Here is a 22833-nt window from a genome sequence, read left to right as displayed (position 1 = left end):
CCTCCCTCTTTAATGAACCTTCCCATCTGTATCCCCAGGATTTCGGAATGGGCATGGGCTTGGAGTCCAGCTGGGTAAGGGAGTTTGTGTTTGGCTGTCCTGTCACGGTCCCCAATCAGGTCTGCAGGGACAGGTCCAAAGGAGTCTAGTTTCTAGCCTGACTCTAAAGGAGAGACCAAAATCCCTTCCTCCCTAACTTTAGTTCCATCCTCCACTCCCTTCCCCCTCCTCCTCCCAGTTCAGAATGGCAATAAGCAGGTACTGGAGGCGGTGTAGGGGCTGTGAGTATACAGCAAAGGAAGCCAGTGGACACTCACTCTGGGACCCATCTGAAGGCCCCCTGGCCTCTCAAAACCTGAATAGGGCCCTTCCATCCTTCATCTTTTTCTGCCCACTAGACCATGCAGTTCCCAACAACTATGGACCAGGAAGGGGAGGAAGGGGTAGGTGCTGTAGGCCAGATACTAGATAGAGATCAGAGGAAAGTTCTTTGGAAGAGAGTAGCCTCATTTCGTCTCCATAGGGTACAGAAATGGGCTGGGAGCTCGAGTCTTCCAAGGTCAAGGAGTACAACCAGGTAAGGGGCACAGAAAGGGGAACAAGGCCCCTCAGGCACAGATGGTCCTGGGAAGGCGCAAGGGCAAGGTGGGGTCCCCCACACCCTGTTCAGCTCACCTCAGGCCTGAAGCCAGGGGAGGCTCTTTCTGTCCCGCTTCCTGCCTCCCTTGATTTTCTACACCCAATGTCAGCCCAGTCCTCATAGCCTGCTCTCCTCCCAGGGTACATGCCAGAGAACAGGCTGGGGATGGGGATCCCGCCAGGTGAGTGCAGGGTAGGGGTGGGGCAGAGGGTTCACTCGCAGGGAAGGGTGTGTATGTATATGTGATCACTTCTTTGTCCCCACCAGGCCTGGGAGGGGGAATGAAACCTCCAAAGACAGGCAAGTGAGAGCCCCTTCACCTCTGCCTTCTGTCTCCCCTGCCCCTCTGGCAGACCCACCCCATCCTGCCCTTCATTTACTGCTTTTCTTCCCCAGGCTACAGCAATGGGAATGGAATGGCAGCCCAGCCAGGTGAGTGCCCCAGCCAGGTTGGGAGGGAGGTCAGAGGGCATGGCTGGCAGCCAGGGCCCTTTGCCTGTCTCAGCTCTCTTAGCCCCTGAGCAGCATGGCCCACAGAACTGGGCTATCTCGCCTGGGAATGCTGTGCATGTCCTGGAAGCCACTGCAAACCATGGCTTGTCCTGGCCTAGGTGTCTTGAGTGGCAGTGTGAGCCGGCTCCTCACCTTCGCCTCCCTCCCCAATCTAGGTCCCTGCAATGGTGGGATTGCCCCACCACAGCTCCTTCCCAGGTCCCCCACTCCAGCAGTCCCTTCAGACAAAGGCGGTGCCTGGGGCCTGAAATCCCAGCTCCTACCCCCAGTGCAGAATGGTAAATTCCCAGGTCAGTGTGGAGCCTGAGGAGGCGGGAGGTGCCAGGAGGCATGTGGCTCTGGAAAGGGCTGGGCCTGGCTGTATTTTCTGATGTCTTATCCTCTGAAGTTCAGAGAGACCCTGTACAGGGCTCATTTCTGAATCCCTCATTCTAGCACCAACTCCGGCCATGCAGTGGGGACCAAAGCCTCAGAAAGCAGGTATGAGTCTGTCTGTCCCCAAGTCCTGAATCTCAGAGGGACAAATCCTCAACTTCTCTACTTCTCTCTCTCTCTCTCTCTCTCTCTCTCTCTCTCTCTCTCTCTCTCTCTCTCTCTCTCTCTCTCTCTCACACACACACACACATCAGGTCCTCCATCACCCTTGTTCTCAAGCTGCCTCTGGTACCCTAAGGCCAGGAAGACCCTCCCATAGTCTACCCTGTTTCTAAGTTCTTCCTTCAGTTCTATTCCATGTAAACTGGGCCAGTTCCTGCCTTTTCTCAAGGTTCCCTAGGTCAGCATGCCGTCCCTAAGGAGATCTGCAAAGTCTCCACCCTCCATCACTGACCCCCACCCTTTCACAGGTTACCAGCCTTCCAATGGCTATGGAGCTGAAGCAGAACCTGGTGAGAAGGATGTTTCACCACCACCTCACCCCCACCCTCACCCACCCCCGCCCTTCCTCTGTCTCTTTCCTCTGTGTTCCCCTCCAGAAGAGGGAGGGAAGAGCTGGGGTCATATGTGACCCACAGTCTCCTCTCCCTCAGGCTTCCATGGCCTCAAGCTGCAGAAAGTTGGTGAGCCCTTCTAAATGCCCATCTTGGGCTCAAGCAAATCTATCTCATGGCCAGACTCTATTCCGGCCGGCTCTCAGCTCTCCAGTTTCTATCTCCCTCCCTCCGTCCTTCCCTCCACCCCCTCTCTCTTCTTTCTTAGTCAGAATCTCACTATATAGCCTTGGCTGGCCTGGAATTCATGGAGATCTGCCTGCCACTGCCTCTAGAGTGCTAGGATTACAGACATGGCCACCACTGTTCTGTTTCTTATTCACCCAACATCCTCTCCTCCACAATGATGGCCAGTGCCAGTTGTGACCCTGCCTGAGGTGAAGGTAATGGTCAGAAGGAAGCTGGGAAGAAAGCAGCTTTAGAAGTTGCCCAGAAGGAAAGTCAGGGAAGCCTTCCTGGAGGAGGAACAGGAAAACAGAGCTGGAGCAGGCTGGATAAGGAGGTGAACGATGTGAGCCAGGGGGATGGAGCCACTAAATACCCCAGCCTTCTTTTCACTTTCTATTTTATGTTGTTGTTGTTATTATTATTATTATTATTAATTATTTTGGTCTTTTGAGACATGGTCTCGCTACATAGCCCCAGCTGTCCTGAAACTCACAGAAGTCCACCTGCCTCTGTCTCCCAAGTGCTGGGATTAAAGGCGTGCGCCACCATGCCAAGCCTTTTTTACTTTCTAACTTTCTATTTTCAAAGTTTTATTGTTATGGGGTGGTGGTGAATGTGCCATGACACATGTTGGGGTGGGTCAGAGGACAACTTTATAGAGTCAGTCCTCTCCACTTTTATGTGACTTCTAGGAATCAAACTCAGTCCATCGAGCTTGCACATTAGGGCTGCAAGTGCTTTGCTGGCTGCGCCATCTCATCAGCTTTTCCTTTCTGCCTGAGACAGTCTTTAGAGCCCAGGCAAACCTTGAGGTTTGGGTTCTCTTGCCTCAGCCTCCCAAGTAGCTGAAATTACATGCCTGCGCCACCAGGGGGCAGGGGTGGGGCGGAAGGGCTCTGCAATCGGAATTGGTCTTTCTGTATCTCCTTGCTGAGAGCTCTTATCTGGCTGCCCTGTCCTGGCCCTCCCTGCTTCAACCTTTCTCATGCAGGTTTCCATTATGGGAACGGAGCTCTGGAAACTGGAATTTTCCCGGAGACCCTGCAGTCAGGTGCCTGGGGAGCGGGATGAGGGTGGGAGCTGGGATATGGGACAGGAAGTTAGACTTACCCCACCCCCACCCCCACCCCACCCCGGACACACACTAAACCTTCTTTTTCATCCTCCAGGGTTCCCCATAGCCAATGGTTTTAGGAATGGTGAGTTGGACCCAGGGTAACAGATACAGTAAGGAAGAGGATGGGCCATAGTCAAGATCTGGGCAGGAATAAATAACTGATCTTTTGTAGGACTCAGGGAGGAGACTCTTCTGTACCCCAAAGCAACAGTTCCAACCCTAGAGAGAAATGGTAAAATAATAATAATAATAATAACAACAACAACAACAATGATAATAATAATCCAGCAAGGGAGACCAAGAGGGTTCCAAAGTCCAGAGGGACTGGGGCCTCCTGAATGCCCAGTTCTGGGGGATAGTGTTCCCACACTAGTTCTCCTCGTGCAGGTCAGGCTGGGGCCCTGCATGGCTTCCCCTGGCCAGCCCTCCGGCCCTGGGGGCCTGGAATGAAGCCAGGTTATGGATATGCAGGCCTTGGGAACCAAGCAGGTAAATGGGGTGTGTGAGTAAGGGTGTGTGGGCAGCCTCAGGGCCCTGAGTCCAGGCCTAACCCCCAGCTGTGTATGGGGAAGGAGGGGACATACCCATGGCTGAGGGAATGGTACCAGGGTACGGAGGGACTGAGAAGGAAAACACAAAGCTAAGGGGAGGCCCTGAGCCCAGCCTGAATGCCGTACTGAGATTTGGAGGAAAAGAAGGGGACCCAGGGCTGTGTGGCTTAGCTACCCTAACCCTTTCCTCCCAGGGCCCTATGGGCAGCTGAGGCCAGAGCTGGGACTGGAACATTTTGGTGAGTGACATCTCCACAAGCCTGAGGTGAAAGAGCTGGGTAGGCAGAAGTCCCCTGGTGCCCACATGCCCCTGTCTTTTGGTCTGTGTTGTAGGGGATCCTGAAGTGAAGGCAGATACCAAGAGCCAACTGGGAAATGGTTACAGAGGTAAGAGGGGTCATGGTGGCCCACATACTCCACTCAGGGGTCACCGCTATCATCCCTCCAGGTGTTCCCAGTCCTGGGCAGTGATAGTAGGCTCCATGGCCCCTAGACTGCTGAGTGATGACCTCAGCAGCATCACCAGTGCCCTAGATGCTGTTCTGTTCTGCCTTTCCCCAGGACACTGCCCTTCTGGGAAATGCTGAGCATGGAGCCTGTTCCCCACCACCCCGAGGGTCTCTGCATTAGAGCCTGGCTAGAGGAGCACAGCAAGGGATCTCCAGACTTGCCCAGGGCACTGCCAAGCCTGTGGTATCCTCTGGGCTGAAGTATTAATAAAAGCCGTATGATTCGTTGTTTGCCTGTGTGTGTGTGTGTGTGTGTCCGTCCTGGAGGAGGGCTGATTGCAATGAAGTTGGCATATCCCGCGTCACTTATCCACTCACTCATCACATGGCTCTGTGCCAGAGGCTCTACTCCAAATGGAAGACATGACAACAGACTCAAAGCCTGTCCCCAGGGAGGGGTGTCACTTGGTCACAGTCTAGGGGGAAAACATGTCCAACCTAGGGGTCTTTTGGCTGGGTATGCATGCTGATATGTTGTTTGTGCTCTAACAAATAAAGCTTGCCTGGAGAGCAGAGTGAGGAGCTAGCCACTAGTTAACCACAGAGGCCAGGCAGTGGTGGCACACACCTTTAATCCCAGCACTTGGGATCTCATGCCTTTAATCCCAGCACTAGAGAGGTGGAGACAGGAAGTGGCATGGCTGAGCAGAGGAGGAAGTGATAAGGTGGGAAGAGACAGCTCCCCCCCTTGCAGGCCAAGGAGTTGGTGAGGTAAGAGGTGGCTGTGGCTTGTTCCTTTGTCACTCTGATCTTTCAGCATTTACCCCAATATCTGGCTCTGGGTTTTTATTAAGACCAATTAGGATTCGTGATACAGGTATGTGCCTCAGTGGTATGTCCCTGGCATGCTCAAGACCCTGGGTTTGGCCTCCAGCACTAGAAAAGAAAGACTGCCTCTAAATTGGGTCGGGGGGGGGGGGCTAGGTTTTAGGGTGTGTTTACCACGAAAAGGAACACTTCAGAACTTGTTTTAATTTGTAATCATTCACTAAAGTTGTTAAAGAAGCTGGGTGTAACGACTATACTCTAACCTTGAAAGGAGGAAGCAAGAAAGTTGAGAAGCTGAGCAGGAGAATTCAGAGTTCAAAGCCAAGCACAGGCTATACAGTGTGGCCCTACTTGAAAAATAGAGGTGGGGTCTGGAGAGATGACTCAGTGGTTAGAACACTTGCTGCCTTTCTAGAGAACGGAAATCCATGCTAGCACTCACAAGTTGGTCCGCTACCGTCTGTAATCCCAGAGGCTCTGAGTCGCTCTTCTGACCTCCAGGGCACTGCATGCACATAGTACACAGACATGCATGCAGGCAAAACACCCATGCATGTAAAATAATTAAAATTAAAAAATAAAAATATCGTATTTTAAAGTTTAATTTACTATTATTTTGTATGTGTATGATTTGTGTGTGATAGTGAGTGCACGATTACCACAGAGTGGAGGCCAGAGGACAACTTTTGGGGGTAGTTCTCACTTTCTACTGTGGGTTCCAGGCTTTAAAGTGTGCTTACATGTCAGGCTTATGTGGCAAGCACTTTTGCCTGCCAAGCCATTTCACCAACCTTTTGATACAGGATATTATGAAACCCAGTTACGTAAGTTAGAGGCTGGCCTCTACACAGCTGAGGCTTGTTTTGAACTCCTGTCCTTCCTGCTTCCATTTCCCAGTGGTGGAATTATAGGCATGAGCCACCACACCAGGCCAAAAGCATTTTTTCCTTATGGTTAGATGTCACTGAATTAATAATTTAGATATAGGACTTACTTTCAGCCGACGGCAGTGGTGAACACCTTTAATTCCAGCACTCCTGAGGCAGAAGTAGGCGGATCTTTGTGAGTTCAAGGCCAGCCTGGTCTACAGAAGAGTTCTAAGACAGCCAGGACTGCTTCACAGAGAAACCCTGTCTCAGGAAAACAAACAAACAAACAAAAACAAAAAGAATTTACTTTCACATTTTTTGATTAATGCTCAATTAAATTACAAATTAGATATTTAGAATGGCCTGTAAACTTGAACTAAATTAGCTATCTCAAACAATTATGAACTCCAGGGACCAGGGATATAGCTCAGTCAAGAGTACAAGTGTGTGGATTCAGGCCCCAGAACCAAAAAGCAACTAAATAAAAAATCCCCTCCATTAAAAATACCTTCTACTTGGGTCTACTAATCTCTGAATAGTGAAGGGCACAGACCCTACAAACAATACCTCCATAAGCAGTTAAGGCTTCTTGGACTCCTTACTCTACCAGATTACAGAACACTTCCAAATTTTTAAAAAACTTCTAAAGCCAGTCACTCATCCTCATCCCATGTTAGCTACTGGATGACTTCATTTCTTCCTCTTGGAGCTGCAAATGTGGACACACAGGCCTCCAAGGAGGGGTTCAGAATGGAGGTTAAGAAAGCCCTGGCCTCCCAGATCCTCCTCCTCATCTCACAAACTGTTCCACTTCGCAAGGCTTGTCTCCTTACTGGAGGATAGTGAGCCCACACCACCTACTCCCAGTGACAGCTCTCACTGAGGTCAATAGATGATACCCATATCCCCCCGCTGGAGATGGAGTCCAGACTCTCAAACATGCCAGGGAAGCACTCTATCACAGCCACACTCCCTGGCCCATCCATGTCATTAACCCTAGAACCTTCTGGTGTTACTAATTAGTCTAAGAAAAGTTCTAGTATTCCAATTCCAAATTTTTCTTTTTTGTTTGTTTGTTTTCAAGACAGAGTGTCTCTGTGCAGCATTGGCTGGCCAGGAACTCGCTCTGCAGATCAGGCTGGCCTTGAATCTTTTTGTTTTGTTTTGGTTTTTGGTTTTTCAAGATAGGGTTTCTCTGTATAGCTCTGGCTATCCTAGAACTTGCTCTGTAGACCAGGCTGGCCTTGAACTCACATAGATCCATGTGCCTCTGCCTCCCAAGTGCTGGGACTAAAGGTGTGCACCACCACTGCCTAGCATCCAAATTTTTCTTGATTTTTATAATCTTATATGTGTTGAGTATTCTACCCACATGTATATATGTACACCATGTGAGTGTCTGGTGCCCAAGGAGGTTGGAAGAGGGCACTTGATACCCTAGAACTGAAAGTTATAGATGATTATGAGACACTATGTAGGTACTGGGATTGAACCCTGGTCCTCTGTAAGAGAAATAAGTGCTCTTAACCATCGAACCATTTATCTGGTACTCTCCAATACCAATATTGAAGAGATTAACACTTTTTTTTCTCTTTCTTTTGTTGTTTCATTTCACATTTGAGTCAGACTGTCAGGTAGCCCAAGGTACATCAAACTTGCTGTGTAGCTGAGTCTGGCCTTGATCTCCTGATCCTCCTGTCTTGAACCCCCAAATGCTAGACTTACAAGCTTGAGCCGCTATTTATTTTTTTCTTTACCAGAATCCCACCTGTTTGTCATTCACAATTATTAGTAACTTTAACATATATACTGCATAATTCCTTCCTTTTAATCTCATCTACCTCAGACTAGCCTTGAACTTGGCTATGTGGTTGAGGATGACCTTGAGCATCCTCTGATCCTCCTGCCTCCATCTCCCCTGAGTTCTGGTATTAGACATTACACCTAATTTATGTGGAGCTGAGGACTGGACTCAAGGCCTCATGCATGCTACGGAAAGCACTTTGCCAACTGAGAAGCATATTCAACCCAAAACACTTCGTTAGAGTACTTTCTTTATTTTTGTGTGCCCGTGTGTGCGTGTGCGCGCTTGCGCGCTTTTTGAATTATGATATTCCTTCTATAACTGGAATGAATGGGTCGTGGTCTGTAATTCCAGACTCAAGAGGTGGAAGTGGAAGGGTCACGAGTGGGACGCCATATGAGCTACGTATTGATACCAGCCTGGGACATTTTGTCTCAAAAAAGAAAATACAATGAAAATATGCATCACTCCAGAGTCACCATTGATAAATAGCAACAACTGCTGTGACACTTTTCTACACTGGTGGGGCATGGCCTGGAGATTGCAGCCTCTCAGAGCACCATCGGACCGGGAGGGGGCGCTCAGGACGCGTTTGCACATCGAAGGACAGCGGGAGGCGAAGGAGGTAAAGGAGGCACCGCGGGATACGGTGATTGGTCGGGATGCCACGGCAGTAAGCGCACCAGCTTGTGTTTGGCTGGAACGCATTGCAGGCGCCTCCAATTGGCTGGGCGGACCGCAGCGGGCTAGTGGATCTCGCTCCGAGGCTGTGGGCATCGCGCACTGGGCCCTGGGGTGGCAGCGGCGGCCAAGCTGGCGGCTCGGTGGCCCCGCTCCCGCTCGCATCCGCGGCGCGACCGCGGCCGCGTGCACTCTCGGCTGAGCCGGACCCGCTCGTCTCTGCCCCCCACCCCACCGCCCGCATCGTCCCTGCCGCACCCTCCGCTACCCGGGCTGCCTCCGGGCTTGAGCTCAGGACCGCCGCCGCCCTCGGCTCTCGCTCTGGCCGAGCTGCCGCCGCTGCCCGCACTCCCGCTGCGCCCGGAGCTGCTGGCGCCCTGGGGTCCCGGGGTCTACCAGACGCTGCCGGAGCTGCCGCCCGAGGTCTGCGCGCCCGCGCCGCCCGCAGCCGCGCTCGCCCTGCAGGACCTGCCGCGTCTGCCCGCGCCCGCTCCGCCGCCTGCGCACCTGCCGCTGCCGCCGCTTCCCGAGGCCGCTGTCGCTGCCACCCCGGGGCCCGTGGGCGCTCGCGGCCGGCCCCCGCTGCTCGCAGAACCTCCCCCGCAGCCGCTGCCACCGCTGCCCGCGAGGCCCTCACCCTTCACCCTGCTGGCGCCGCCGCTGCCCCGTGAGCCCTGGCCGCTCCCCGCCTTTCCCCCGCCTCTGCCACCCTCGCCCCCGCCGCCCTACTTCTTCCTGTCGCCACCCTGCTGATCGCCTGGCTCCGCTGGGCTGCAAGTGGGTGAGTCCGTGCCTGGACACCGGCAGGTTCGGAAGGCCGGGCCAGACCTCGCCGGGGGACGAGAGAAGAGTGCCAGGACTGCAGCCAAGGCTCGGGAAGAATGAAGAAATAAACCTGACATTCCGTTTAAGATGAGGGACGTCATCTGGGGCTGGTAGCACACGCCTGTGACCCCAACATTAGGGATACTTAAGCAGCGGGATCACGAGTTAAAAGTCAGCCTTTGTTACTTAGTGAAACCCTGTCTCAAAACACTTAAAATAAAAAGATGAGGAGCCTTTGCCATCCCTTCCTCCAGCCCTCCAGTCCTGCAGCGTCTCCCTAGGATATTGAGAATGTAACTCATCTAAGTACTGAGAAAACTAGCTGTCGCCTTAGGACTGCAGACCTACCCACAGCTCACGTGTAAGGAAGAAACCCGGGTCAAGAGGATGACAATAAAGGTTTAACTTGTTTGTTTTTTTGAGACAAGACCTCTTTGCTATATAGTGCTGGCTGGCCTTGAACTCAGCAATTCAATTATCCTGTCAGCCTTCTGAGTGCAGGTTTAATAGTCAGGAGCTACCTAGCTGGGCTTTGAAAACAGAAATTTCAGATGCTGCAGCCATCAGTGTCCAGAATGGTACACTGTCCCTTATCCGGGTGTGTGTGTAAGGAAGGCCTTCTTCCTCCCTTACCTTCCGAAACTCCCACGCCTTATGAGTCAAACTTGCGACTGAAATAGATCCAAGTGTCCCCCTACCCCCCCAAGTGGTGTTGATGGGCATTGATACTGGGCAGGAGGATCACATGCAAGGGCTGTGAAGTCATCCCCATGGGGAGAAGAGGGCTCCAGGTGGAGTCCTGAGTAGAAACTCCTCTCTCCCGCTTTACAGGCCTCTCACCCCGCAGCTGGTTTCTGTGCAGCCAGTACAACTTAGTATAAAGTTCTCTTTGTTCCACAGGTAGCCAGGGCTCAGGTAACCAAGTGGATGGCAGACCTCTTCAGCCATTCAGGAGAGGTATCAGGAAAACAGCCTTGACCTTGGGGAACCTCTGAGAGCCCAGGTCCCGTCAGCAAGATCAATTAGTTTATTAGGTTCCTGTGACTGCTGTAACAGTTATGCAAACTAATCGGCCTGGGACAATAGGAATGTGTTCTTTTAACAGTGCTGGTGGCCAGAGTTCTAAAAGAGGCCTGGCAGCGTCAACAGCAGCTGGAGACCCAGTCTGTCTTTTTGCCTTGCTTCCAAGAACCTTGCTTGTCTTCGGGCGCTAGGAAAGGACTTCCTTTGCCTCAGCTTCTAAGGATATCCGTCCTTGCCTTTCTTGAATCCAAGTTGACTTCATAATGAGATCCTTCATTGAATCACGTTTGCAAGGATATTTTCATCAGCTAGATGTGGTGACACAAGCCTTTAATCCCACCCAGCACTTGGGAGGCAGAGGCAAGTGGATCTCTGAGTTGGAGGCCAGCTGGTCTACATAATGAGTTCCAGGCTAGCCAGAACTATATAAGAAGACCTTTCAAACAAATAAACAAAAAAACAAACAAAAAAACAGACAAAAGACACTTTTATCACATGAGGTCACACTCCTAAATTCCAGTACCATCCAGTACCATCCAGTTCACACAGGCTAAGCCTTCTCCGTAGTCCAGGCTACCTTTGAACTTGGAGTCTGACTGCTTCTGCTACCCAAGTAGCTGGATTGCGGGACTGTGCTAGCAAGTCTGGTTTAGGCCATGTCTGTTCCACCTCCCTACCCGTCTTCCCAGGAGTCTGTTTTCTAGGCCCTGTCCTTCACTGACTTGCGGCCTGAGTGACGGTCTGAGAGCCCGTGGGTGGAAGCTGACGCGCTAACACTGGTGGAGGAAGAAAGTAGTCTGTCTTCCCTAGTGACTGTCTCTGCTCCCTTGTGTTCCTCGGCTCGCTGCCTTCCACTCTCCTGTGCTCCAGCTCGCTTCTCCTTGCTCAGAAGCAGAAAGTATCAGGAGGGACAGTGAATGTATCTTTTAAAGGCAACTCTTGTGGGAGCCCTAACTACTGCTGTGGGTTGAAAGCTGATCAAAACTGATAATAAAGTTAATTGTTACCCAGTCTGTGGTTGTGACCTACCAGGTATACAAGTGAAACTGCCTTTATGCTGGTGACAGAATACCTTTGAGACTTCATGGCAGGGTGGGAGCCTAGCTATCGTGAAAGCTTTCCACAGTGGGGATCCGAGCCCTGAGAAAGTGGCTTCCCCACAAAATCAAGTACATACACATGCACATGTATGCATATGAGAGAGAGGTTCTGTCCAGAGAATGGACAGGTCTTAGGGACCTCCCCAGGGGGTGTAAGGGAGGCTCATCAGGAGAAAGGAGCTGCCTGCCACACAGTCCACCACCCCGGGCTGATGAACGGGTACTCAGGCCTGCCGACCTGTTGAGAGAGAGCAGCAGACTTAGAAACCAGGGTCTTTGCTCCAGGCCCCTTCTGTTGCCTGAATGTTTGCACAGTCTAGCTTTTTTTTTAGTGCTCCGGGCTTGTTTCCTGTTTGTAGTAAATGATTAGTGAGCTGCTGAGAATGACAGGGTCTTCAGTCTTTACCTGGCAGCCAGTGAAGGTCGGGAGCTAGGGAACTGGTCCTCTATGTATAAAGCCAGGTTCCTCTAAAGGCAATGGGGGATGTAGCCTGAGATAACCCACTTAAGCTATATTCATGTCAACTGAATCCTGGTTTGTACTGCCCTGCAGAGCCTACTGGCCGCTGATGTGCTCAGTCCTGACAAAGAATGTTGTTTAGTTACTTTAGATGGGGGGTGGGGCACACCTCCATTTCCTCCAGCAGTTGGAGCGTTGGGGAAAATTCCTCATATCCTTCCTGGAGATGGTGGGTGGGGATTCTGGAGGACCTGTTAAAGTCTCACTGAGATGGTAACTTCTCAGAGGGGTCCTACCTCTCCTTATCAACGATACTGCATTCCAGTCCATAGGTCCAAACTTTAACCCTTTGTTTCCCAGGACTCAACTGAGGTCAGGTAGACAAGGAGATAACCTAATGGAAATGTAGGGCCACCCACGTAGCCTCAAGGAAAGCCAAGGGCTTCCTTGTAAGCAGGCTTTTGCAGCCTGGCCTAGAGTCCCCCAGTCCTTGAGGCTTCTGGAATGTGAGGGTTCTTCCCCACATTTGCTTCCCCCCGGATCTGGACGGTGCTTGGGTTAGAAAGGGATAGTGATTGCTCCTCAGCCGCTTGAGGGCCGGTCCACCCACTGTCGCTCACTGGTGCTGTGTCCACGTCCGCAACACATACTTCCTGTGGTTGGTGAGTCCGTGGTAGTGTGGGGGCTTCCAGCTATGCTTCCAGCTGGAGGATAGGGAGCACCCCACACTTTGGGGCCACAGAGGAATTGGGAACCTTTTGGCCTCTGCTCCCTGAGAATGCTTACTGCTTTCTTTCTGTTTCCTTCTTTTTTCTTTTTCTTTTCTTTCTTTTCTTTTTTTTTTTTTTTTTGTTTGTTTGTTTGTTTTTGAGACAAGAGTTTCTCTGTGTAACAGTGCTGGCTGTCCTGGAACTCACTCTGTAGACCAGGCTGGCCTCGAACTCACCAGACATCTGCCTGCCTCTGCCTCCCGAGTGCTGGGATCACGGGTGTGCACCAACCACCACCCGGCTGAGATTGCTAACCCTTACTGCGTTGTGTGCTACCACACACAGCTAAAGCTATCTGTAGCAATTGTAGCTAGCTGGCAAAGCCTTTCATAGGTTAACGAACTCTCTTAATCTTGGATGCAGAACTCAGTCCTTAAACTCAAAATATCCAGGGTCAACCATGGTGAGCTGGCCTCCAACACCCAAAGCCAGGGGACTTTATCTGCTCCTGGGGAAGACACTCCAGGCAGAGGGTGGATGGAGTTGGTGGCCCCTGGACCCTGCAGTCTCAGACACCTAACCAAACCTGCGTGACCAGATTCCTGGAGGCCCCCCGGAAGGCTTCAGGCGCCTCTAGGCGGGCTGGGCTCTCTTGGTTCTACTTTGCAGCCTCTCCCTCCCTCATAACCTGCTGTGAAATCCATGCCCCAGGAGGCAGATGAGCTGGACAGATCTGACCTCACTGCAGAGTGCTGGAAACTGGCCACAGATCTGAAGAATCTCCTCGTTCTGACTTGGAAACTGCAGAAAAGCCATCCGCATTGGCCATAAAATGGCTGGTGTGTAAAAATGTACTGCCAACAAGCCTGACCGTCTAATTCCTGGGCCCCGGGTAGAGGAAGGAGAGCAGCACAGACTACTGGGAACTGACCTCTGACCTCACATATGCAGTGACAGCTGGGTGCCCACAGACACACACAGCACACACAAACAAGTAACATTCAGCAAGACTGTCTCAGCTTGAAGGCTGGAAAGAGTTCTGAGTGTACACCACTCTTCCTGAGAAACAGAGTTCTGCTCCCAGCACACACGTTGATTGGCTCACAACCACCTGTAACTCTGGTTCCGGGATCGGATGCCTCCTCTGTCTTCTGCAAGCATCTGCACTCACATGCACATATCCACACATACGTCTTCCCCAAAAATTAAGATTTCTTTTTTCTTTTATTTTTTTTTTTGGGGGGGGGAGGGGGTTAAGATAGGGTTTCTCTGTGTAGCCCTGGTGGCCCTGAACTCACTCGGTAAACCAGGCTGACCTCCAGCTAAGAGAGCTGCCTGCCTCCGCCTCTGGGCTGAGATTAAAGGTGTGCGTCACCACACAGGGCAAAAAAGAAACTTCTAATACTCTGGGGTCTGAGAAGGCCATCTCAGCAGGGAGAGGTAGATGGGTGATCTCAGCTCACTTTTCAGACCAGGTGACTGGCACTGGCCTTCATCTATTTGGTGGGAGAGGTTCTCAAACTTTTTGGGGTCACAGCTCTCTTTGTAATCTGATGATATCAAACTTCTCTTCCAAAAAGTGCTAAAACCTATACCTAGAAGTGATGAGTGGGCCACACCCCTGGGTTCCAATACCCACCTTCATAGACATGGGGCAGTGAGATGTCTAAGCTGGCAAACATCACTGAGTTCCATCTCCATGCCCCTGATGACAGAAAAGATTACTCCTGAAAGTAATCTTTCACGAATGAGCGTGAGCGGGCACGCACGCACGCACGCACGTGTGTGTACACACACACACACACACACACACACACACACACAGGGACTCATACACACATAGTAAATTCAGGGAAAAAAAAAAAATCCTTAGCTGGGTAGTGGTGGCTCCTGCCTTTAATCCCAGAGTAAGCATTCTCAGGGAACAGGGGCTGCGTAGTAAAACTGTGTCTTTTTAAAAGAGAAAAGAAAAGCCGGGCATGGTGGTGCACGCCTTTAATCCCAGCACTCAGGAAGCATAGGCAGGCGAATCTCTGTGAGTTTGAGGCCAGCCTGGTCTACAGAGTGAGTTCCAGGACAGCCAGGGCTACACAGAGAAAACCTGTCTTGAAATTAAAAAAAAAAAAAAAAAAAAAAAAAGAAACCAAAAACCAAAAAACTACACATACACACAAAAACCAAAACAAAAAACTTTGTAAAGGCCTAAAAACATAGTAGGGCAACACCTAAATCCCTGTGTGTGTGTGTGTGTGTGTGTGTGTCTCCCAGCCTGCCCAGATCAAGGTTTACTCTGTGATAAGAGGTTGTCCTAACCTATGCCTTGAGAAGCCCCTCACTTCTGCTCCTCTTTGTCCTTTTTCAGGGCTAGAAATGGAACCCAGGGCCTGGCATGTATGCGGGGCAAGTTCCCTACCCCGAGCCACACCTCTGACATCTCCCTTTTTATTAGTGTATAGTAATTTTTTTTTTCATTTTTTTTTATTAAGACATTTTCTACCCACTCCACATACTACCCACAGATCCCCCCCCCCATGCCCCAGGGTATAGTATTTACTCTCCAATATTACCGGCGTCGCGATGACATTTTCACAATGTATATCACAGACTTTGCTAACTCATACTCCTTTTTCCTTTCTTAAAAGATTTATGTGGGCCGGGTGGTGGTGGCACAGGCCTTTAATCCCAGCACTTGGGAGGCAAAGCCAGGTGGATCTCTGTGAGTTCGAGGCCAGCCTGGTCTACAGAGCGAGATCCAGGACAGGCACAAAACTACACAGAGAAACCCTGTCTCAAAAAAAGCTCCCCTCTACCTGCCCCCCCCCCCCCCCCCCCCCGAAAAAAATTTATTTGGGTGTACCTGAGTGTATATATGTGTATTTTCTTCTCTCTCTCTCTCTCTCTCTCTCTCTCTCTCTCTCTCTCTCTCTCTCTCTCTCTTTTGAGATATTTGTCACCACACCAGGCCAGGCCTCCTTCTTTTTTCTTTTCTTTGTTTGTTTTGTTTTGTTGGTTTTTTTGAGACTGAATTTCTCTGTGTCCTGGAACTAGCTCTGTAGACCAGGCTGGCCTCAAACTCACAGAGATCTGCCTGCCTCTGCCTCCCAAGTGCTGGGATTAAAGGTGTGCGCCACTGGAGCTGGAGAGATTGTTCAGTGGTTAAGAGCACTGGCTGCTTTCTAGAAGTCCCAGGTTGGTTCCAGTGCCCACCTGGTGGCTCACAACCACCTGTAATGCTGGTTGCAGGGCATCTAATGCTCTCTCCCTGGCATTGGCAGGCACCAGGAACCCGTGCTGTACAGACAGACATGCAGGCAAAACACCTGGGTTTCACTGGCCTGGCCTCCGAAGGAGCCTTTTTTTTTTTTAAATAATAGTCCTCCTCCAAAGTGTTGAGTTCAGTTCAGGGCAGCTTCCCTGTTCTGTTAATTAAACTTTGGGACATTGAAATTGACTCGGGGAATGACTTAATAGAGAGTATTACTCTATTCATATACTTCTAGTCTACACAAATTAAAAAAAAATAATAGTCCTCAGAAGCTGAGCATGGTGGTACACACCTTCAATCTTAGGACTTAGGAGTCAGAGGCAGGCAGATCTCTGTGAGTTCCAGGCCAGCCAGGGCTATGGAAAAAAAAAAAAAGCCTCAGGAGTTCCTAGCCTCCGGGCCCTCCAGGGATTGTTCATGACTTCCATGACCTCTCTGAGATATGCACATATTGGCAGGATTGTGTCCCCAGGTGGAAAGCAGGCTCTTTGAGTTTTCTCAGCTGAGTCTCTGGTCCAAAGAGGTTAAGACAGCTAGTCCTCCCTGGTACCCCTGGTAGGATCAGAATTTGAGCTGAAATCAGGTAGCACTTTGTGAATGGAGACTCTAAGGGGTCTTTTTTGTGACCTGAAAGTCAGGGTTTAGGGACATTTTAATCCTCTGGACCTCACCCCCTTGCCCACCTCCATGGTGTCTGGGCTTGGCTGGCTATTCTGGTACCCTATTTCAGGGTCCCACTTGTCCCTTCTTGCCTAAGGTCTCTTTCTGCCATCCCCCATCTCCACAACAGGCTCTTTATCACCAGGCCGCTAGGGACCTTCTGCAGCTCAGCTCAGCCCAGCCCCCTAGTTTCGGCAGTGGGGGTGGAGTGGGAACACCTGAGCTGAGGTCGAAGCGTGTGTGTGTGTGTGTGTGTGTGTGTGTGTGTGTGTGTGTGTGTGTGTGTGTAGTAGTTTTCTAGGCCGTTGCCTTGGTAATGCCACCTGAGCTGGGCGCCAGGCATCTGTTGTCTGGGAAACTGTAGGCAGGGCCTCTCCCCTAGGAGCTGCCAGGGTTATTGAGCTGAGACTGGAGACAGATCAGATTCCGGAGAGTTCTGAAAAGGTGGGGAGCGGGGAGGGGAAGGATGGGTAATGGGGGCATATTTTCCCCACCATCACAGAGTGAACTGGACAGGTGACAAGAGGGAGCGGGCTCAGGCTGGGGCTCATCAGTCTAATTCTCCGTCCCAAGCCAAGAAATTGGCTCCTCTCGTCCCTTTTCTGTTTGTCCTGTCTTCCCGGAATTCCTTTGTTCACGGGTTTCCACTAGGTCTTGGTACCCCACCCCACCCCCTTTTCACCATCGCTCTGGTTTTGCTACCCAATGGCAGCCTCCAGGTCCTTGCGGGGCTCCTCCCCTGCCTAGGCCTTAAAAACCCGCCTGCAGCCAGCGCCCTCAGACGCCCCAGGTGGCACCTCACAGTTCTCTGTTTGGAGACAGGCTGAGAGAAGACTTCAACCAAGAAAGGAAGTGAGCGGCAGCAGAGAGGAACACGTCTGTTCCAAGTTCATGGCAGGTTTGGAGGGTCTGTGACGGGCCACAGGCTTCCCAGAGGACACAAGCAATCCAGCTGAGCAGGACCTAAGGACTTCTTTGTATTCAGTGAGTATCAGGTGCTGAGGCCCACAGATGTGAGGTCTGGCCTGGCCTGAGAGCAACTGATCCACCTCCTGAGCAGTTGAGACCCACCCCGAACTCGGAACTCCGAGCTCCCAACCCTGTTTTGAGTGTGTGATTCAGGCTGAGAGCTGAGAAGACCTGAGGAGCAGATGGCTTCAACTGGCCTTGAACTCCTTGGCATGACCCTGGCCGTGCTGGGCTGGCTAGGGACCCTGGTGTCCTGTGCCCTGCCACTGTGGAAGGTGACAGCCTTCATCGGCAACAGCATCGTGGTGGCCCAGGTGGTGTGGGAGGGGCTGTGGATGTCCTGTGTGGTCCAGAGCACCGGCCAGATGCAGTGCAAGGTGTACGACTCGCTGCTGGCGCTGCCCCAGGACCTACAAGCCGCAAGGGCCCTCTGCGTTGTGGCCCTCCTGCTGGCTCTCCTCGGCCTGCTGGTGGCCATCACGGGAGCCCAGTGCACCACATGTGTGGAGGATGAAGGTGCCAAGGCCCGAATTGTGCTCACCGCAGGGGTCCTCCTCCTCCTCTCGGGCATCCTGGTGCTCATCCCTGTCTGCTGGACAGCCCATGCCATCATCCAGGACTTCTATAACCCACTGGTGGCTGAAGCCCTCAAGAGAGAGCTGGGAGCCTCCCTCTACCTGGGCTGGGCCGCGGCCGCGCTGCTCATGCTCGGTGGAGGGCTCCTCTGTTGTACGTGCCCCCCATCTCATTTCGAGCGGCCCCGTGGACCCAGGCTGGGCTACTCCATCCCTTCCCGTTCAGGTGCGTCAGGACTGGATAAGAGAGACTACGTGTGAGGCTGAGGCTTCCTCCAGAAGCTCAAACCTGCAGCCTTATGCCCAGGCACTAGGCTGCACCTTGCATCTCTGATCAACCTTGTATGCCAGGGAAGCTCACTTCTTTTTGGTCAAGACTGGTCTGTCTTGAGCCAACCTTTTGCGGTGGTTGCAATCTTGAGAAAGCGCCAAAGCTGTTGGGGACCCTGGCCCATCCCTGCCTCCCAGGGTATTGCTGTGGTTTCCTCTCCTGAACGGACTTTCTCCTCTCCACGGAGCTGTGCCTTATACCCCAGGAACCTGGGCCTCAGCCTCCTTGCCTTCAAAATAAGATGTGCAGTGACCTAACAGCCTTCAGATGGTCAAGTCTAGCCCAACCACCACCTGAACCCAAGCTGCTCAGTGCCCTACCCGTTCCCCACCCTGAGCTGGGAATAAAAGCAGATTGTAACTGAGCTTCCTTTGATCTGTGAAAAGGTATGGGGGTGGGGGTGCACCAGGTTCCAGCCAGAAAGCATGCTTGCTTAGACCATGGGGTCTGAGCCAGAAAGGCTCGGAATTGATTGTGGAACTGCCACCTCCCTCTGGTTAGGTCCGTACCAAACACCAACTGACATCGAAGGCATGCTATAAAAATCATGTTTTATTTGGTAAAACATTGTGTGGGTAGGGAAATGTGCAAGGCTAGAGAAAAGGGGGTGAAGGGTCTACAGCACAGCTGGGACCTGATTTGGGGGAGAGCACACAGTAACTTTGGTCATGGGATGTAGGGGCAAAAGGTTGGAAGACTTGGAGAAGAAAATTCTTTGGTAACTTATCACCTGACCTTCCAGGACTGGGAACTCTTGGGACAGGCCATCTTGGGGATCACAAAGGCCAGGTCCAAAAGCAGTCTCAGAACAGGTTCTGCAGAAGATGCCCAGAGTGAATAAAGACACAAACTAAAAGTATCACCCCTCCCGATGCATAATCTAAAAATGAGAAATGCGAGCTGCAGAGCGAGCTGCAGAGCCTGGGCTCAGGTTGAGGCAATCAAACTAGAGTTGGAGGTCAGTCAGCTCCGTAATGACAGCCTGTCTCGAAACCAACCCGAGGGGCCGCTACCATACAGCTCATTGGTAGAGTGCTGGCTTACAAAGTGTGGGGCCCCGGTTCAATATCCAGTACTGCAAAACAGAAACAAACTCAACAACCCCAAGACTACTAGGCACCATTTCTTGATGGCTCAGCTCAAGGCCCTATGGCCTGGCCAGCAGCGCCTCACTCCCCAGTGAGCATTAGACGTAATTCTTGGTGGGGTATTCAGAGGGTCCGCGAGAGACCGAATGTGGGGCAGATGTAGAATAGCGGGCCATGTAATGGCTAGGTCCCCGGGGCCCTCCAGGGGAGCAGGCGCAGCACAACAGCCCCCCACCCAGCAGCAGAAGGCCCGAGGCTGCCCAGCCCAGATAGAGGGAGGCCCCCAGCTCCCGCTTTTGAGCATCAGCTACCAAGGGATTATAAAAGTCTTGAATGATAGAGTGGGCCGTCCAGCTGACAGGAATGAGGGTCAGGACGCCGGAGACGACAAAGACGATCCCAGAGATGAGCACCAGTCGAGACTTGGAATTCTTGTCTTCCACACAGGTAGTGCACTTGGCTCCAGCGAGGTAGACCAGCAGGCCAAGCAGGACAACGAGGAGGGTGATGACGCAGAGGGCCCTTGCGGCTTGTAGGTCCTGGGGCAGCGCCAGCAGTGAATCGTACACCTTGCACTGCATCTGGCCGGTGCTCTGGACCACACAGGACATCCACAGCCCCTCCCACACCATTTGGGCCACAACGATGCTGTTGCCGATGAAGGCTGTCACCTTCCACATGGGCAGGGCACAGGACACCAGGGCATTGACCCAGCCAAGCAGGGTCAGAACGATCCCCAAGATTTGCAGACCGGCGGAGGCCATGGTGAGGTTGAGGGGGCTGTGTAGCATGGGAAGATTGAAACAGAGGAATGTTAGTTAAAGTGTGGCAGGCCCGGATGTCCTATATCTTGCCAGCTGTGATACCAGCACCAAGTACCTTAACAGTTGGCTACAGTGTTCTGCAGAGTGGGTTAGATACACTCCCTGGGCCAATCAAAAGTAAAATAAAGATTTAATTCTTCCCTAGTCTGTGACAGGTAAAACACGAAATCTTGTTTTGTTTTTGTTTTTCATGCAGGTTATAGGAAATAGGACAAAGCAGAAGGCACAGGCCAGGCCAGTGGCAGCTGCTTTCTCGTACATTTATTTTATTTGAGACAGGGTCTTATGTAGCCCAGGCTTGAAATGCCTTGAACTCCCGTTGTAGCTGAGGCTGATCTTGAACTTCTGACCCTCTTGCTCCCACCACCTGAGTGCTGGGGTAACAGGCATTTACGACCTGTAACACCTCACCCAGATAATGCAGCACTGTGACTGACCTCAGGGCTTCGTGCATGCCAGGCAAGCACTACAAACTGCACTACATCCTCAGGTGCGTTTTATCAGGTGAGCAAAGCGACGCAAAGGGGTGAAGAAATGGTCGGGCTCTAGCCACAAGTTTCAGGTCCAACCTAAGGTTTCCTCCCACCACCCGAGGCTCAAATGGAAACCCCCAGCTCCATTCCGGGTCCTATTTCAGGTGGATCTAATTCCTTGAAATCCTAGCCCTCCCCCATGCTCCAGTTATCTCCTCCCAATCCCTGGGAGTTGCTGGAGGCCCTTCCAAGCAGGGCCCAGCCCACCCTTGCTGAGAGATGAGGAAAAACAAAGCCTTTCACCCAAAGGCAGGTTTTTCTAGGCTACCAGCCGATTCGGTCCAGCCTCCACCTCTAAGGGTCAAGGTGCATGCCCTCGAGAATGGGAGCATTCTTTCGAATTTCAGACCAAAGGCCACGCTACCTTTCCTCTCTCGACACAGCTTCGTAAGGAGCTAAGGTTCAAGACCCCAGTGCCTTCTGTGGCAGGCTGCACCTGTGTCTTTCTCGTCGCACTTCACATTGGTGGTACTAAGGGAATCAGTTGTGCTCGGCGCCTTGCTGTGGCTCCCCATTACCCTCGATCTAAGTGTGCACCTTGCACCTAAGAATGGCACAGGCCCCTCTCACTGGCAGCCTCACGCTGGAGTCAACATCTGGAGAGACATTCGCTCCTTCTCATGTCTGTCCCTCTCCACTTACCAAGTGCTCACTCAGCTTTGTCCGAGGGCGTCCTGTCCGGCTCGGCCACCCGGGGCTGGTTGGTTATCAAGCCTAGGAGTGCGCGACCAGGAGGGGCTTAATGGCGGCGCCCGAAGCTGGGTCCGCGCCTGCAGGTGGGGGGGGAGGGGAGTCCCGCCCCAGAGAAACCAAGCAGGTGGAGGAGGGGCGTTCCAGGTTTCGGTGTCTTTGTCCCGGGGGAGGGGGAGGGGCGTTTAACTTTTCTGGGGCCGCGGGTACTCGATCGCCTTGAGGGGCTCGGTGCAACCACTTCCTGCCTAGGGACTTGCTGACCCAAGAGGCTGCCACCAGGATCGAAGCTCCAGCTCTCTGCACATGCCCGCAAGCACCCTGCCACATCCCCTGCCCGCGTATCTCCACGCCCGCAACTCACACTAGCCCCAGGCTGCTCACCTGCAAACAAGTCCTGCAAAGATTCCCAAGTCGAAAGTAGGGACGAGGGCGGAGGCAAGGGGTCTTAAAGTCGCAATGACGTCACTGGACCACCTCCCTCTGGGAGGGGCAGAGACCCCCTCCCTGACAACCGCCGGAGTGCTTTTCTCAGCCACGTCCCTTAGTGGCCGGCGACTCCGGCGGCAACACCTGCTACCTGCTGAGTTCAGCGACCCGAGCTGTGACTTGAGAATTCACTCAACTTCCCACAGCCACAGTTTCTTACTTTGCGAATGGAGACAAGTCTGCATGTTACTATGTAAGTCTAAGGTACAAATTAAAGGGCACATTACTTTTTTTTTAGGGGGGGGGACTGTCACACTGCTTACCTGTGGTCAGAACTGATAACGGAAGTTGGTTCTCGTCTTCCACTCTATAGGCCCTGGGGCTCGAACCCAGATTGCCAGGCTTGGCAGCAGGCATCCTTATACTTTTTTTTTAGGGGGGGGGGACTGTCACACTGCTTACCTGTGGTCAGAACTGATAACGGAAGTTGGTTCTCGTCTTCCACTCTATAGGCCCTGGGGCTCGAACCCAGATTGCCAGGCTTGGCAGCAGGCATCCTTACCGCTGAGCCATCTCCTTGTTTTTGTATACCCCGAGGCCCTTAAGAAAGCAGCATGTGGGTCTGGAAAGATGGCTCACCGGTTAGTAGCCTTTCTGCTCTTCCAGGTGAACGGGTTTTTACACCCAGCTTATAACCAACCACCTGTAATTCCATCTCTAGGAGATCCGTTGCCCTCTTCTG

General features: G+C 52.2%; 3 protein-coding genes, 2 long non-coding RNA genes and 1 other non-coding gene across 12 annotated transcripts; 5 read left to right on the top strand and 1 right to left on the bottom strand.

Annotated features, from left to right (window-relative positions):
- Positions 1 to 34: 34 nt before the first annotated feature.
- LOC143274448 (uncharacterized) lies at positions 35 to 810 on the top strand. The gene is made up of 3 exons (XR_013053093.1): positions 35 to 74; positions 524 to 577; positions 780 to 810. It is a non-coding gene; the product is annotated as an uncharacterized LOC143274448 (long non-coding RNA).
- Positions 811 to 1303: 493 nt separating this feature from the next.
- LOC143274447 (uncharacterized) lies at positions 1304 to 2143 on the top strand. Its single transcript, XR_013053092.1, has 3 exons — positions 1304 to 1443; positions 1589 to 1633; positions 1999 to 2143. It is a non-coding gene; the product is annotated as an uncharacterized LOC143274447 (long non-coding RNA).
- Positions 2144 to 3150: 1007 nt separating this feature from the next.
- Grep1 (glycine rich extracellular protein 1) lies at positions 3151 to 4718 on the top strand. Of its 6 annotated transcripts, XM_042283321.2 has the most exons (7): positions 3151 to 3361; positions 3480 to 3509; positions 3600 to 3659; positions 3815 to 3916; positions 4173 to 4217; positions 4312 to 4365; positions 4540 to 4718. In XM_042283321.2, the coding sequence occupies exons 1-7, from the start codon at positions 3166 to 3168 to the stop codon at positions 4563 to 4565; spliced, it is 513 nt and encodes a 170-aa protein (XP_042139255.2). In that variant the 5' UTR covers positions 3151 to 3165; the 3' UTR covers positions 4566 to 4718. The 6 variants fall into 6 exon arrangements, with proteins under 6 accessions (XP_042139255.2, XP_076433848.1, XP_076433850.1 ...); XM_076577733.1 differs by lacking the exon at positions 3480 to 3509; XM_076577735.1 differs by lacking the exon at positions 3600 to 3659.
- Positions 4719 to 16106: 11388 nt separating this feature from the next.
- LOC121831908 (small nucleolar RNA SNORA36 family) lies at positions 16107 to 16236 on the top strand. The gene has a single exon (XR_006075503.1). It is a non-coding gene; the product is annotated as a small nucleolar RNA SNORA36 family (small nucleolar RNA).
- Positions 16237 to 16924: 688 nt separating this feature from the next.
- Cldn9 (claudin 9) lies at positions 16925 to 18901 on the top strand. The gene has a single exon (XM_006996308.4). The coding sequence runs from the start codon at positions 17804 to 17806 to the stop codon at positions 18455 to 18457; it is 654 nt and encodes a 217-aa protein (XP_006996370.1). The 5' UTR covers positions 16925 to 17803; the 3' UTR covers positions 18458 to 18901.
- A 162-nt stretch (positions 18902 to 19063) lies between these two features.
- On the bottom strand, positions 19064 to 22354 carry Cldn6 (claudin 6). Of its 2 annotated transcripts, XM_076577970.1 has the most exons (3): positions 22047 to 22354; positions 21615 to 21686; positions 19064 to 20395 (listed from the first exon to the last, which is right to left on the bottom strand). In XM_076577970.1, exon 3 carries the CDS (start codon positions 20377 to 20379, stop codon positions 19714 to 19716), a length of 666 nt encoding a protein of 221 aa, XP_076434085.1. In that variant the 5' UTR covers positions 20380 to 20395; positions 21615 to 21686; positions 22047 to 22354; the 3' UTR covers positions 19064 to 19713. The 2 variants fall into 2 exon arrangements, with proteins under 2 accessions (XP_076434085.1, XP_076434086.1); XM_076577971.1 differs by lacking the exon at positions 21615 to 21686 and having other exon boundaries at positions 22047 to 22227.
- Positions 22355 to 22833: the final 479 nt, after the last annotated feature.

This window comes from Peromyscus maniculatus, chromosome 8 (assembly GCF_049852395.1).
Source record: "Peromyscus maniculatus bairdii isolate BWxNUB_F1_BW_parent chromosome 8, HU_Pman_BW_mat_3.1, whole genome shotgun sequence".
NCBI classification, from domain to species: Eukaryota; Metazoa; Chordata; class Mammalia; order Rodentia; family Cricetidae; genus Peromyscus; species Peromyscus maniculatus.
The sequence above is the reverse complement of the archived record's forward strand: the minus strand, read 5'-3'. Positions and strand labels throughout refer to the sequence as shown.